The following is a 16,120-nucleotide window of genomic DNA, read 5'->3' on the forward strand; positions in this document are numbered from 1 at the left end:
GCAGGTAAAGTAATTAAAGTACATATTATATTTTGTCTCTATCTCAACATGTTTTATGTCCCTTTAACTTGAAACATTTTTGCAAATGGAAATATATTGAAAACATTTTTCTATTTAAAATTGAAATGCAACTGTACATTTCAATTTTGACCTTTCTATCCCTTTAACATTACGAGGATTTTCCTCTAGTAGAGTTATTAAATGACACAAATTATTAAATGCCACGGTCTGAAAACGAAACAAAAACATACCAGCAGAATTACTCTGCTGAATGGAATGTCATTGAAATGAACGAGTTATTTTGGTCCAGCATGGACTACACTTCCCATCGTCCCTGCAGCCGCAGTACTCTCGTCATTACGCAAAACAGAAGGCGGCTAACAGGAATCTAGACGTAAAGGGCGGCGGAGGAGAAGGAGAGGGGGGTCGGGTTAGGTGGCGGTATTAGGGAGATAAACAGAACATGGCGGAAGGGGCTGCTGCCGCTGCGCAAGCTAAGGAAAGGCGAAAAGAGCAGCTTCGACAATGGGCCCGTTCGTGCACCAATCAGGAGGCGGCGGAGCCTCGTTGGCAACGGAGAAAGAGGCGTACTGGGGACGGAAAGCAGGAAGATGAAGGGGAACCGGGATCTAAGAGTGAGGGGGACGGGCGTACGGTCCGTTTTGAGCGAGCTGCGGAGTTCCTGGCGGCCTGCGCCAGCGGGGACCTTTTGGAGGCGGAGGAGATGCTGCGAGGGTACTCGGGGGTGATTGACAGCACTAACACGGATGGCATCAGTGCCTTGCACCAGGTAGGCACGGGCAGGTGATGGGTCGGGTCTCCTAGCAACAGTAATTGTTAGCGCAAGCGGTGGGCAACTTTATCATCAATGTGATGTTATAGGTGAAGTTGGTGGCTGTCACTTCACGTCATGTGGGTAACTGTCACTGGCTGAGTGACAGCTGTGCATGGTATGTGACAGGCTCTGGGTGGTATCACTTAACAATTATGATGTGCAATTGAGCAGTGTATTAATCTGTAATGCGTTATTTTAGTAACATAATATGCAGGAGACTATAAACATATTTTATCATTCATTTCGCCAGGCAGTAATACAGGAGTAGCATAAGGGCTTGTAGATCGTATTATCTCATTAGGTATCTATGCTAATGATGTTGGCAAGTTTTGCTAACATTAATTTGTGCTGACAACAATATTCATATGTTTATTTATGGACACTGTCAAACAGCCTCGTTAAACTAATCATTAGGACTAGATCAAGCACTGTCTTGCAGAGCATGTGGGGATGATAGGGCCTTTAATATTTTGTTTCACAGCTAATGTGTTAAAGTATATTACCACCCCCATTTTTTTTGCATGGATTTATAGTACTGGGGACAAAGTTAGCTTCTGTAGACCATTTCTATTTTTCTACATGAAAATCCACATAGATAAGAATGTTTTATAGTAAGATTTTAGAAGAAAAACAAAGGAGACAATTACTATAGAACTGTGGCTTGATATTAACAGAGTATACCAAGTTCTGTGTATATCTTGGTAGAAGACAAAACAATTGAACTCTGGTATACATCCACAGATACAAATATAAAAAAATCTGTTGCTAGCTCTCATTTTCAGGTTTGATTAATTTTTGTGTATATGACTGAGCAAATTGCTCAAGATAAAGCAGCAGTAATACAATAGCATACTCACATGGGTTAAACACATTCAACTTATCAAGCAGTTGTAGCAGCTTCTACCCCTTGCGTTCACTGTCACCTGCAGACTAATAAATCTCATCCTCTCCGCTACCTCAGAAGTAGTAGAGTTAAATCATACCGGGTTGATTCTCCTGAGATGGTTAAAACACCATACTCTTGAGCAATTAGTTGTGTGAGAGCAGGAGGTGGTTTTGTATCCAGCATGTGCTTGTGTGATGATACATTTTTGTGGGAGGACAGGTTCCCTAGCTTGGAACATCAGCCACCCAGAATCTTATCAATATCTCCCAGTAGATGCAGCTCCAGACCAGCAATGCACTATTTTTCTGGAGCTGAACATGGCTTTGAACCAATCGGGTTTGCAATCACTAATCCCTGTTCTTGTTCAGCTCAGGATTAGCAGTATTTTGTATATTCAACTGTTAATTTTCGTTTCCAGGGGTTAAACACACAGACATAGGTAATAGTGCAGTAACAAAATGCTCTAATGCATCAAAGCATTGCCTTATTGCAGCTTAGTTCAGAGCTCGACAAACCCATAAGCCCGGAAGCCACTGGCGCCTAGAATTTTACCCACAGGTACTATCTTTTTGGGTTATTCTCATATAGCTATATACAAATACCACTGTGTGGCTCCTCAAAGTATGGCTCCTAAATATTCTTACTGGCTTATACATTTTAAACAGATTTGTTGACCTCCAGCGCCAGTGGCTTCCTGGCTTATGGGTTTGTCGATCTCTGAACTAAGCTGCAATAAGGCAATGCTTTGATGCATTAGAGCATTTTGTTACTGCACTATTACCTATGTCTGTGTGTTAGCAAACATGCAAAATATAGTGCTGCAACAAGTTATGCTTTTTGTCCAGTGCTGTCATAGGGCACGAGATACATAACAGAAGTATTAGGCTGATAATGTTGACAGAGATAAGTTATTTGCTGAATATACATGAATGATTCTCAAAGAATCTTGCATGCAAATAACATTAAATAACTGTTTTATAAAGATGTTGCATGTGCAACATTGATAGCTACAATTAAAGGGACAGTAAACACCTTGAGAATTGTATATAAATTATTTGTGTAATAAAACAACTTTTCAGTATATTTTCATTATTTATTTTGCTCCCTTTTAATGTAAGTTAGCTCTGAAAATTGATCAATTGCTAATACTCAGAACTTGAAATGTACCCTGCTGAATCTTCAAGGCTAACTCTGCTAGATAACTGTCCCCAATTGTCTTTAACCCCTTAATGACCAGCACTGTAGATCGCTGTTTCTATGGGTGTGTTTTTCAATAACAGTCTTGTCTGCAGGAGGGAGGGTCTAATAGCGGCAAGACTGCGCTATTACACCCAGACAATCCCTTAAAGACCAGTGACGTACAGGGTATGTTGTGGTCGTTAAGGGGTTAACTGATAACTGCAAATAAATTTATTTTGTTACTTTATGACCGTGGCTACTCCGTTCACTCTCCTCTGCCAGCCCACTGTAAACTACTATTTTCTTTCAGTGTTGATATTTTCACAGCTCGTCCTATTCCACGTGTATTGCATACACGGATTAGCCAATCGGTGAACTCAAAACTGATAAAAAAAAAAAATAGTAGTTTACAGGGGACCGTCAGAGGTGAGTGAGTCTAGTAATATTAGCGGAATGGAATTGAACCCTTTTTACAACGGAAATAAAATTAAAAGTATGTATTCACTTGTACAGTCACAAGGATTAAATAATGATTTAACGTATCTTAAAGGGACATGAAACCCAAAAATGTTCTTTCATGATACAGATAGAGAATACAATTTTAAACAACTTTCCAATTTACTTCTATTTAATTTGCTTCCTTCTCTTATTTGCTGAAAGGTTTATCTAGGCAAGTTCATGAGCAGCAGAGAAACTAGGTTCTAGCTGTTGATTGGTGGCTGCATATATATTCAATGTGATTGGCTCACCCATGTGTTCAGTTAGAAACTAGTAGTCCATTGCTGCTCCTTCAACAAATGATACCAAGAGAATGAAACAGATTAGATAATAGAAGTAAATTAGAAAGTTGTTTAAAATTGTATTCTGAATCATGACTGAAAAAATTTGGGTTTCCTGTACCTTTAAGTTTACTATCACTTTAAGGATGAAATTATTAGGCTTTGTATTGTACCTACTAATGATCACATATTGTAGCTCATATATACTGTTTGCAAAACCTTGTTTGACTTTATCACACCTATTACACCATTTGGCTAAGCAGTAACAGCATTTTGTTTCTCTCAAAAATATTTTAAGAATGTTTTTCATTACTGTACGGTCATCTTCATTAAATTAATGATATGATTACTTTTCATAGCTATCAGATGATGCAAAGCTCTGACTGTGCCATGAGACATTTAGCACAGGTCAATATTCAAGCTCTCCCCACCCACATATTTCAGTTCATCTTGCTGGTTATATGGGAAGTAACCTTACATTGTCATAAATTATTTTACTCTTAGAGCAAATGCTGATTGTGTTGCCTACAGCAGCAGCATTACACACTCTTTCTTGTAAATGCAAAAACAAGCGTATTGCAGCACTTGGTCCTAATTTGTAAATGATTATCAGATATTTGATATGCTAAAAATACATTGTGTAGATCTTTTCTATTAAAATGCAATCACCTGATAGATACTGTTCTTGTAATGCCAGTTAATCATGTATTGCAATTTGTTATTTGTAATTGACAAGTCAGACCTAATGCATCATCTTAAGAGCATATTATGAGTCGGTGTTGCACTGTATTTTCTACACAACCAACAGGATGTAAACAGTGGGTAGTTTGCAGACTTTGGGCCATGGGAAATGTGTTTCCCCCCCCCATGTTTTTAACACTGTTCCTACTAGAAAAGTGCTCAGAATTTTGTCTGTCTTTTGATTAATTTATGGGTGAAAATAGGAACCTTTATGTTCATTAAAGGGGCCTTAAACTCAAAATGATTAGCATTATCTTTATTTGTAATGTGCAACCGGTTCTCTCCACTCTGTATGGGGTACGACTAAAAGCAGACCAGACTGAGAAGGCAAGCTGGGACTGAATGATTACAGGGCCCCCTTCCTGTAGAGAGGGCAATATGATGTAATTCCCCTAAAAAAACTGTTTAGTTATTTTGTCTGCTTTCCTTTTTAATTTAAAACCTGCAAATTTATAGGTTTTCATTTGCCCCAAAGAGGCTGTCCATTCAGTGAAATTCAGACCCCTTAATCTAATACATGCTACACAGTGATTACTTGGTTTGTGCAGGAGCTCATTTATATACAGTATGTCCCTAATTGGCCACAGCAAAAGTGATAATACGCAAGAGGCTTTTTCCCTGGAAAACGCACAATTTATATGCAAAATGGTTTAAATGCTTTTAAAACTTAATTTTGAATGCAGATCTTTTGCACTGTAATGGTTAAATAAACATATTGCTTTAATATCCCTTTTTATGTGCTCAAGGGTATGAAAGCCTCATATTACTGATCTATGATTTCTACTCAAAAAAAAACAATACCCTGCCTATATCAGTTTCCATCCTTGAATTTACATTTGATCTATGTAATCGGTTAGAGCATGTTCTTTTAAGATTATCGGCACTACGCGTTAATTCCCTATAAAGGTGTTAAACACTTAGTAGAAGTACCACTCGGGACTTGCAGAGCACTACTAGTTCAGAGTGGCAAAGGCTGCTAATCCAGTCAGCAGTAGTGGCACATGCGACTAGTGCTGCTGATTGTATCGGCTTTGTTTTTCCGTTAAGGACCAGCAGTGCGCTCTGCGCCCAAAGTGGTATTTCTGTTTAACCCCTTTGCGGGGTTATGTTCTGTCCCTTTTTGAATTGCCTTGATTATAGTAATCTTTTTTTTACTTTAGTTTGCAATTAAAAGGAGTTGTGCATCTATATTATACACACATGGATACATATATGTGTACACATTCGCACTCTTCAATTCTTTGGGCGATTTAACAATGTTGCCCACTGCACATTTGCGGGCCAATCGGTCGCTAGCAGGGGTGTCAATCAACCCAATAGTATCTTTTTAACTCTTGTTTCCGGTAAAAGCTCGCGTGGAAATGGGTGCATTCGGGGCATAATAAATCGGCCCCATCATCTCAGCTGACTGAATGGATAATTTTGGAATAAGTGCGGATGTTGGGGATAAAAGGGCTTTTTTTTTTTTTACATTTTGAGCAGGGGTAGCCTATTCTAACCTATAGTAAAAACTGCCTCACCAGTCTTTAGAACATTTGACCAATTTGTTGTTTTGTTTTTTTCTTCTTCTCTAGCAGGGGCTCTTCCAGTAGTATTTGCTTGGTTATGAAGCCTTAAAGGCACAGGAAAGTCTAAATAAGTTTCATATTCAGCATGGGTATGAGGTTTTAAAACAAACTTTCCAATTTCCTTACATTATCACATTGACTTTGTTCTGGAGGTACCCTTTGAATACCTAAAGTAAGCTGGGAATGAGCACATTTACTACATGGCAGCAGTTTTCCTAACTATGTTTTAAAGGGATATGAAAACAATTTTTTTTTTTCCTTTCATGATTCAGATAGAGAATCCTATTATCAATTTTTCTTCTCATAGTATCTTTATTTGAAAAGCAGGAAGTTGCTTAAAATTGCAGGCTCTATCTGAATCGTGAAATGAAAAAAATGCGGGTTTCATATCCCTTTAATGTCTGTAAAAGGGGTTAAATCACTGCTGCTACACATGTAGCAGTTATTTAACTTGTCTGAAACAATAACATTTTAATTTCCCAACACATGGGCAAATGTTTAAAGGGGACATGAACGTTTTCTTTCATGAGTCCTGTGCATACAATTGTAAAGGACCAGTCAATAGTAGCAAAAAGCTAACCCAAAATCAGAGTACAGTGCATAGTAAAGTTAAAATACAACGTATCTGAAGCATGACATCATCATTGTAAATGTAAACTTTTATGAAAACTTACACATAATTTCCAGTGTTTTTAATTATGGAGCCGCATCACAACCGCCCCATGCCCTGAGGAGGATGTGCCTCATTTGATGGACAAGATTTATCAGCGTATCAGAGCGCTAATTAGCTCTTTGTCTTCTCTAGCACGCAGGTGCTCTTCTGCTTATGTGGGCAGTGCACAATTTTTTATGTGCACTGCTCCACCAAAGAAGCGCGGTCCCGTTGTGCCAGTTATGGCACGTGTGACATTACCACTTCCGGTTGCGCATGCGTAGAGGCAGAAAACTGCATATACGTATATGCAGTATTTATTTGGCAGCCTCACCCACGTGACACAGCAGGACCGGAAAAGCTAAGCAATATTCAAAACTGTCGTTTTTAAAGATTAAAAGATGCAACTTACACAGGTACAGCTCTACATACATATTTTTATATTGTGGATGTATTCATAATAGTATCCTGGAGTGTTGACTGGTCCTTTAAGCAACTTCTATTATCAAATTTGCTGCATTCTTTGGTATGTTTGAAAGAGCAGCAATGCACTACTGAAGTTAAATGCAGTCACCAAACAGCTAGCTCCCAATAGTGCATTGCTCCTCTTGAGCCTACCTGGGTATGTTGTTTACCAAGAGTACAATGCATATTTATATAAGAGGTTAACTGGGAATTTGTTTTAAAATTTCATGCTCTTTCTGAATCATGACATTTTTAGTTTTGACTTTACTGTCCCTTTTATATTAAGCCTTTCAGAAGAAACAAGAATTTGGGATAGCTGTAAATGAGTTTGTTCACTGTTAATGGCAATCCCTGTGTAGTATGTAGCTGGTTCAGGCTATTTGCTGTATTTTGCTGAATGTTTACTTTCAGACCCTCTGAAACAGATTTCGACAAAGCCAGAAGCCTGGGAGCCACTGGCTCCTAGAATTTTACCCCTTGCTCCTAACTTTTTTGGGTTATACAACTGTCTGACTCCTAAAAATATGCCTGGCTCCTAAATATTCTTACTGGCTCTTAATTTTGAAACAGATATGTCACACTGCTCTAAAGAGTTTAGGATCGGTACAATTTTTTTTCTCAAAATTAAGGTATTTTATAGCACTAGCAAGCAAAATACATAATGTAAATTAGGAATTGAAAATCTAGAAGCCAGATGAAAAGCTTGTCGCCAGCAATTTTTGGTCAGTGTTCAGCTGGTTTTACTGACCCCCCGGCTAACATTTTAGCTACAATTAGCTTATCATTTTTTCTTCAAAGTTTGTTGCACAAATGATCAGTAAATCAAATTCTGTTAAAGGGATATGAAACCCCAACATTTTCTTTTGTGATTCAGAGCATACCATTTTATAAAAGTTTCCAATTTACTTCTATTATAACATTTTGCTTTATTCTCATGATATTCTGTGTTGAAGAGATACCTAGGTAGGCATCTGGAGCACTACATGGCAGGAAATAGATAAAATTTATTTCAGAACCGCTGCCATTAAATGCTCCTGAAGCTTACGTCTCAGCTTTTCAACCAGATACCAACAGAACAAAGACAAATTGATAATAGAAGTAAATTAGAAAGTTGTTTAAAATTGCATGTTCTGTCTGAGTCATGAAAAACATTTTTGGGTTTCATGTCCCTTTTAAACTATCCGAAGTAAAAATGAATTGCATAATTTAACTTTTATAAATAACAGAAAATGATAAATTATTGTAAAGTAGTAGTCTGTACCAACCCGACTACTTGAGAAAACTGTGACTTTAAAATGTTTTACTTTTTATTACACACAAATGTAACCACAAACTCATTTGTCAATAACGGACAACAGGAATGCAACCCAATAATACTGAGTAGGCATCTTATAGAATCCTGCCAGACCAGAGAGCTTTAGAGAATTGGGCCTATATGCAGGTAGTGCAGCAAATTAGGCAGCTGCTTGTGGCAACCACTTATTGGACAGCTCAAGACCCTGAAATTTAAGCGTCCGTGCCCGGGATAATCAAAGACTGATGCATTTAGCTATATTTTATAAAAAAATATGGAGGTTTATATTTTAAGGTTAGTGTGTTTTTGTGTTCCTTTTAAGTAGCTTTGCAGAAGTATGTAGTTCTTTAGAAACTGCTGCAGTATACCTTCATGGTTCATAGCATTAAACAATGTGGGAATTTAGGTCCACACAATTGAGTGTCACTTTGCATTCCCCTTGCCTTGAATTTTGAAGGTTGAAATTTCATTTATTATGTCTACTGGCACTGTCATTACTACCCTTATGAATAATCTTATAATGCAAAAAAAAAATGCTTTCTTACTCATTGAGGAAGTATTTGTATAGTTCTTGTTTAACTTCTGTCACTTATAGTTAGTATGCGCAGTATCATGTCGCTCCTAAGGAAATGGATTTTCTGCTCCATCATATGTTAGTCAGACTAGCAAGAATAAAAACAAGCTAAAGGCAAACACGTTTTTATTGTATTTACTAATTATGTAATTGTGCTACATATTAAAAGTTAGCTTCATGCTACAGGGAAGTTGTAAATGCTGTCACATGAAGGTGAAATAAGACTCCAGTGACTATTAGTCTGTAAAAAGGATAGGTGACAATGCCTAATTTCACCGATCTGTTCAGACAAGAACTGAAATCCCTGCTCTAGTTTATTTTCCATTCCTTTCAGGCACAGGTGGACAGATGATGCCTTTTCTTAGAATATATATGGGAATAGATGGTAATTTAGTTGCAATCCATAAATTCTCCACAAAGGGTGTGTGTGTGTGTATATATATATATATATATATATATATATATTATATATATATATATAATATATATATATATATATCTCCCCCCTTCTAATATTGTAGTATGTTTACTATAATGCTATATTTAGTGCATGTTTTAGATTTTTAGAATGTGCTGTGTGTGGTTTTTTTTTTTAAATTTTTAATTTGTTTTGGGGAAAAGAACATTTACACTTCCAAGTAGGGGCAGTCTGGCTACCCCTGCCAATCACTGTCTGCATCTTCTTTTCTATATCATGCAGCAGGAACAGTAAAAGTTATTTTAAAATTAATATTGTTTCTGGCCAGTTTGAAATGGCTGCTAAGCTCAGCCCACTGATGACATCACTATCTGGGCTGCATCTAGGTACTCTGCTGAAAAGCATTGACAGTCTGTTGAATCCAACTAGTGAGCCTTTTATGATTTGATGCCATATGCAGCCTAGAACATGTCATCAGTGGGTGGAGCTCGGCAGCCATTTCAAAGTGGCCAGAAACAGTATAAATTTTAAAATTATTTTTTTTTACCATTCCTGCTGCATGATATAGAAAAGGTGCAGGAGGCTATTTGCAGCTTAATCTAAGGTAAGACTTTAAGATGACCAAGGTGTAGACGGTCCCTTTTAGGAACTACAGCTCATGAGTGGGAGTTTTCTTTCATGATTCAGATAAGAGCATGCAATTTTTTTTTTTAATTTTCTAATTTAACGTCTATTATCAAATTTCCTCCGCTTTCTTTATCTTTTGTTGAGAAGTAGGGTTGTAGGCTTATGAGCCGGCCCATTTCTGTAGCATTATATGGTAGCAGTTTTGCAAGAATGTTATCCATTTTCAAGAGCACTAGATGGCAGCACTATTTCCTGCCGTTTAGTGCACTAGATGCCTACCTAGGTATCTCCAATACAGAATATCATGAGAACGAATCAAATTTGATAATAGAAGTAAATTGGAATTTCTTTCATGTAATTAGCAAGAGTCCATGAGCTAGTGACGTATGGGATATACATTCCTACCAGGAGGGGCAAAGTTTCCCAAACCTCAAAATGCCTATAAATACACCCCTCACCACACCCACAAATCAGTTTTACAAACTTTGCCTCCTATGGAGGTGGTGAAGTAAGTTTGTGCTAGATTCTACGTTGATATGCGCTCCGCAGCAGGTTGGAGCCCGGTTTTCCTCTCAGCGTGCAGTGAATGTCAGAGGGATGTGAGGAGAGTATTGCCTATTTGAATTCAATGATCTCCTTCTACGGGGTCTATTTCATAGGTTCTCTGTTATCGGTCGTAGAGATTCATCTCTTACCTCCCTTTTCAGATCGACGATATACTCTTATATTACCATTACCTCTACTGATTCTAGTTTCAGTACTGGTTTTGGCTTTCTACTACATGTAGATGAGTGTCCTGGGGTAAGTAAGTCTTATTTTCTGTGACACTCTAAGCTATGGTTGGGCACTTTTTTTTATAAAGTTCTAAATATATGTATTCAAACATTTATTTGCCTTGACTCAGGATGTTCAACGTTCCTTATTTCAGACAGTCAGTTTCATATTTGGGATAATGCATATGAATAAATCAATTTTTTTCTTACCTTAAAATTTGACTTTTTTCCCTGTGGGCTGTTAGGCTCGCGGGGGCTGAAAATGCTTCATTTTATTGCGTCATTCTTGGCGCTGACTTTTTTGGTGCAAATTTTTTTTTTCTGTTTCCAGCGTCATACGTGTCGCCGGAAGTTGCGTAATTTTTGACGTTTTTTTTGCGCCAAAAGTGTTGGCGTTCCGGATGTGGCGTCATTTTTGGCGCCAAAAGCATTTAGGCGCCAAATAATGTGGGCGTCTTTTTTTTGGCGGTAAAAAATATGGGCGTCATTTTTGTCTCCACATTATTTAAGTCTCATTATTTATTGCTTCTGGTTGCTAGAAGCTTGTTCACTGGCATTTTTTCCCATTCCTGAAACTGTCATTTAAGGAATTTGATCAATTTTGCTTTATATGTTGTTTTTTCTATTACATATTGCAAGATGTCCCAGATTGACACTGAGTCAGAAGATACTTCTGGAAAAACGCTGCATGGTGCTGGATCTACCAAAGTTAAGTGTATCTGCTGTAAACTTGTGGTATCTGTTCCTCCAGCTGTTGTTTGTAATGAATGTCATGACAAACTTGTTAATGCAGATAATATTTCCTTTAGTAATGTTACATTACCTGTTGTTGTTCCATCAACATCTAATACTCAGCGTGTTCCTGTTAACATAAGAGATTTTGTTTCTAAATCCATTAAGAAGGCTATGTCTGTTATTCCTCCTTCTAGTAAACGTAAAAGGTCTTTTAAAACTTCTCATTTTTCAGATGAATTTTTAAATGAACATCATGATTCTGATAATGGTTCCTCTGGTTCAGAGGATTCTGTCTCAGAGGTTGATGCTGATAAATCTTCATATTTATTCAAAATGGAATTTATTCGTTCTTTACTTAAAGAAGTCTTAATTGCATTAGAAATAGAGGATTCTGGTCCTCTTGATACTAAAATCTAAACGTTTAAATAAGGTTTTTAAATCTCCTGTAGTTATTCCAGAAGTTTTTTCCTGTCCCTGGTGCTATTTCTGAAGTAATCTCCAGGGAATGGAATAATTTGGGTAATTCATTTACTCCTTCTAAACGTTTTAAGCAATTATATCCTGTGCCATCTGACAGATTAGAATTTTGGGACAAAATCCCTAAAGTTGATGGGGCTGTCTCTACTCTTGCTAAACGTACTACTATTCCTACGGCAGATAGTACTTCCTTTAAGGATCCTTTAGATAGGAAGATTGAATCCTTTCTAAGAAAAGCCTTACTTATGTTCAGGTAATCTTCTTAGACCTGCTATATCTTTAGCGGATGTTGCTGCAGCTTCAACTTTTTGGTTAGAAGCTTTAGCGCAACAAGTAACAGATCATAATTCTCATAGCATTGTTAATCTTCTTCAACATGCTAATAATTTTATTTGTGATGCCATCTTTGATATCATTAGGGTTGATGTAAGGTATATGTCTCTAGCTATTTTAGCTAGAAGAGCTTTATGGATTAAATCTTGGAATGCTGATATGTCTTCTAAGTCAACTTTGCTTTCCCTTTCTTTCCAGGGTAATAAATTATTTGGTTCTCAGTTGGATTCTATTATCTCAACTGTTACTGGAGGGAAAGGAACTTTTTTACCACAGGATAAAAAATCTAAAGGTAAATTTAGGTCTAATAATCGTTTTCGTTCCTTTCGTCACAATAAGGAACAAAATCCTGATCCTTCAGCCACAGGAGCGGTATCAGTTTGGAAACCATCTCCAGTCTGGAATAAATCCAAGCCTTTTAGAAAACCAAAGCCAGCTCCTAAGTCCACATGAAGGTGCGGCCCTCATTCCAGCCCAGCTGGTAGGGGGCAGATTACGATTATTCAAAGAAATTTGGATCAATTCAGTTCACAATCTTTGGATTCAAAACATTGTTTCAGAAGGGTACAGAATTGGCTTCAAGATAAGGCCTCCTGCAAAGAGATTTTTTCATTCCCGTGTCCCAGTAAATCCAGTGAAGGCTCAAGCATTTCTGAAATGTGTTTCAGATCTAGAGTTGGCTGGAGTAATTATGCCAGTTCCAGTTCTGGAACGGGGGGCTGGGGTTTTTATTCAAATCTCTTCATTGTACCAAAGAAGGAGAATTCCTTCAGACCAGTTCTGGATCTAAAAATATTGAATCGTTATGTAAGGATACCAACATTCAAAATGGTAACTGTAAGGACTATCCTGCCTTTTGTTCAGCAAGGGCATTATATGTCCACAATAGATTTACAGGATGCATATCTGCGTATCTCTTTCCTAGACAAGCATTACCAGTTTGTGGCTCTGCCGTTTGGCCTAGCAACAGCTCCAAGAATTTTTACAAAGGTTCTCGGTGCCCTTCTGTCTGTAATCAGAGAACAGGGGTATTGTGGTATTTCCTTATTTGGGACGATATCTTGGTACTTGCTCAGTCTTCACATTTAGCAGAATCTCATACGAATCGACTTGTGTTGTTTCTTCAAGATCATGGTTGGAGGATCAATTTACCGAAAAGTTCATTGATTCCTCAGACAAGGGTAACCATTTTAGGTTTCCAGATAGATTCAGCGTCCATGACTCTATCTTTGACAGACAAGAGACGTCTAAAATTGATCTCAGCTTGTCGAAACCTTCAATCATTCCCTTCGGTAGCCTTATGCATGGAAATTCTAGGTCTTATGACTGCTGCATTGGACGCGATCCCCTTTGCTCGTTTTCACATGCGACCTCTTGAGCTCTGTATGCTGAACCAGTGGTGCAGGGATTACACAAAGATATCTCAATTAATATCTTTAAAACCGATTGTACGACACTCTCTGACGTGGTGGACAGATCACCATCGTTTAGTTCAGGGGGCTTCTTTGGTTCTTCCAACCTGGACTGTAATTTCAACAGATGCAAGTCTCACAGGTTGGGGAGCTGTTTGGGGGTCTCTGACAGCACAAGGGGTTTGGGAATCTCAGGAGGTGAGATTACCGATCAATATTTTGGAACTCCGTGCAATTTTCAGAGCTCTTCAGTCATGGCCTCTTCTAAAAAGAGTTGTTCATTTGTTTTCAGACAGACAATGTCACAACTGTGGCATACATCAATCATCAAGGAGGGACTCACAGTCCTCTGGCTATGAAAGAAGTATCTCGGATACTGGTTTGGGCGGAATCCAGCTCCTGTCTAGTTTCTGCGGTTCATATCCCAGGTATAGACAATTGGGAAGCGGATTATCTCAGTCGCCAAACATTACATCCGGGCGAATGGTCTCTTCACCCAGAGGTATTTCTTCAGATTGTTCAAATGTGGGGACTTCCAGAAATAGATCTGATGGCTTCTCATCTAAACAAAAAACTTCCCAGGTATCTGTCCAGATCCAGGGATCCTCAAGCGGAAGCAGTGGATGCATTGTCACTTCCTTGGAAGTATCATCCTGCCTATATCTTTCCGCCTCTAGTTCTTCTTCCAAGAGTAATCTCCAAGATTCTGAAGGAATGCTCGTTTGTTCTGCTGGTGGCTCCAGCATGGCCTCACAGGTTTTGGTATGCGGATCTTGTCCGGATGGCCTCTTGCCAACCGTGGACTCTTCCGTTAAGACCAGACCTTCTGTCGCAAGGTCCTTTTTTTCCATCCAGGATCTCAAATCCTTAAATTTAAGGTATGGAGATTGAACGCTTGATTCTTAGTCAAATAGGTTTCTCTGACTCTGTGATTAATACTATGTTACAGGCTCGTAAATCTGTATCTAGGGAGATATATTATAGAGTCTGGAAGACTTACATTTCTTTGTGTCTTTCTCATTTTTCCTGGCATTCTTTTAGAATTCCGAGAATTTTACAGTTTCTTCAGGATGGTTTGGATAAAGGTTTGTCTGCAAGTTCCTTGAAAGGACAAATCTCTGCTCTTTCTGTTCTTTTTCACAGAAAGATTGCTATTCTTCCTGATATTCATTGTTTTGTACAAGCTTTGGTTCGTATAAAACCTGTCATTAAGTCAATTTCTCCTCCTTGGAGTTTGAATTTGGTTCTGGGGGCTCTTCAAGCTCCTCCGTTTGAACCTATGCATTCATTGGACATTAAACTACTTTCTTGGAAAGTTTTTTGTTTCTTTTGGCCATCTCTTCTGCTAGAAGAGTTTCTGAATTATCTGCTCTTTCTTGTGAGTCTCCTTTTCTGATTTTTCATCAGGATAAGGCGGTGTTGCGAACTTCTTTTAAATTTTTACCTAAGGTTGTGAATTCTAACAACATTAGTAGAGAAATTGTGGTTCCTTCATTGTGTCCTAATCCTAAGAATTCTAAGGAGAAATCATTGCATTCTTTGGATGTTGTTAGAGCTTTGAAATATTATGTTGAAGCTACTAAGAATTTCCGAAAGACTTCTAGTCTATTTGTTATCTTTTCTGGTTCTAGGAAAGGTCAGAAGGCCTCTGCCATTTCTTTGGCATCTTGGTTGAAATCTTTAATTCATCATGCTTATGTCGAGTCGGGTAGAACTCCGCCTCAAAGGATTACAGCTCATTCTACTAGGTCAGTTTCTACTTCCTGGGCGTTTAGGAATGAAGCTTCGGTTGATCAGATTTGCAAAGCAGCAACTTGGTCTTCTTTGCATACTTTTACTAAATTCTACCATTTTGATGTGTTTTCTTCTTCTGAAGCTGTCTTTGGTAGAAAAGTACTTCAGGCAGCTGTTTCAGTTTGATTCTTCTGCTTATAATTTCATTTTTTTTTTTCTTTTCATTATAAGATTTAAACTTTATTTTGGGTGTGGATTATTTTCAGCGGAATTGGCTGTCTTTATTTTATCCCTCCCTCTCTAGTGACTCTTGCGTGGAAGATCCACATCTTGGGTAGTCATTATCCCATACGTCACTAGCTCATGGACTCTTGCTAATTACATGAAAGAAAACCTAATTTATGTAAGAACTTACCTGATAAATTCATTTCTTTCATATTAGCAAGAGTCCATGAGGCCCACCCTTTTTTGTGGTGGTTATGATTTTTTTGTATAAAGCACAATTATTCCAATTCCTTATTTTTTTATGCTTTCGCACTTTTTTCTTATCACCCCACTTCTTGGCTATGCTTTAAACTGAATTGTGGGTGTGGTGAGGGGTGTATTTATAGGCATTTTGAGGTTTGGGTAACTTTGCC

The 16,120-nt window shown here is 38.0% G+C and overlaps 1 protein-coding gene across 2 annotated transcripts in view; it reads left to right on the forward strand.

Annotated features, from left to right (window-relative positions):
• The first annotated feature begins 386 nt into the window (after window positions 1-386).
• The window catches only part of PPP1R12C (protein phosphatase 1 regulatory subunit 12C), a 666,212-nt gene continuing 650,478 nt past the window's right edge, over window positions 387-16,120 (forward strand). The window contains exon 1 of one of the 2 annotated variants that reach the window (XM_053690707.1): window positions 387-790. In XM_053690707.1, coding sequence (XP_053546682.1) covers window positions 464-790 — 327 coding nt within the window. In that variant the 5' untranslated portion in view covers window positions 387-463. The remainder of the gene's footprint in view (window positions 791-16,120) is intronic. The other variant, XM_053690708.1, reaches the window with a different exon arrangement.

This window comes from Bombina bombina, chromosome 8, assembly GCF_027579735.1.
Source record: "Bombina bombina isolate aBomBom1 chromosome 8, aBomBom1.pri, whole genome shotgun sequence".
In the NCBI taxonomy this organism is placed as follows: domain Eukaryota; kingdom Metazoa; phylum Chordata; class Amphibia; order Anura; family Bombinatoridae; genus Bombina; species Bombina bombina.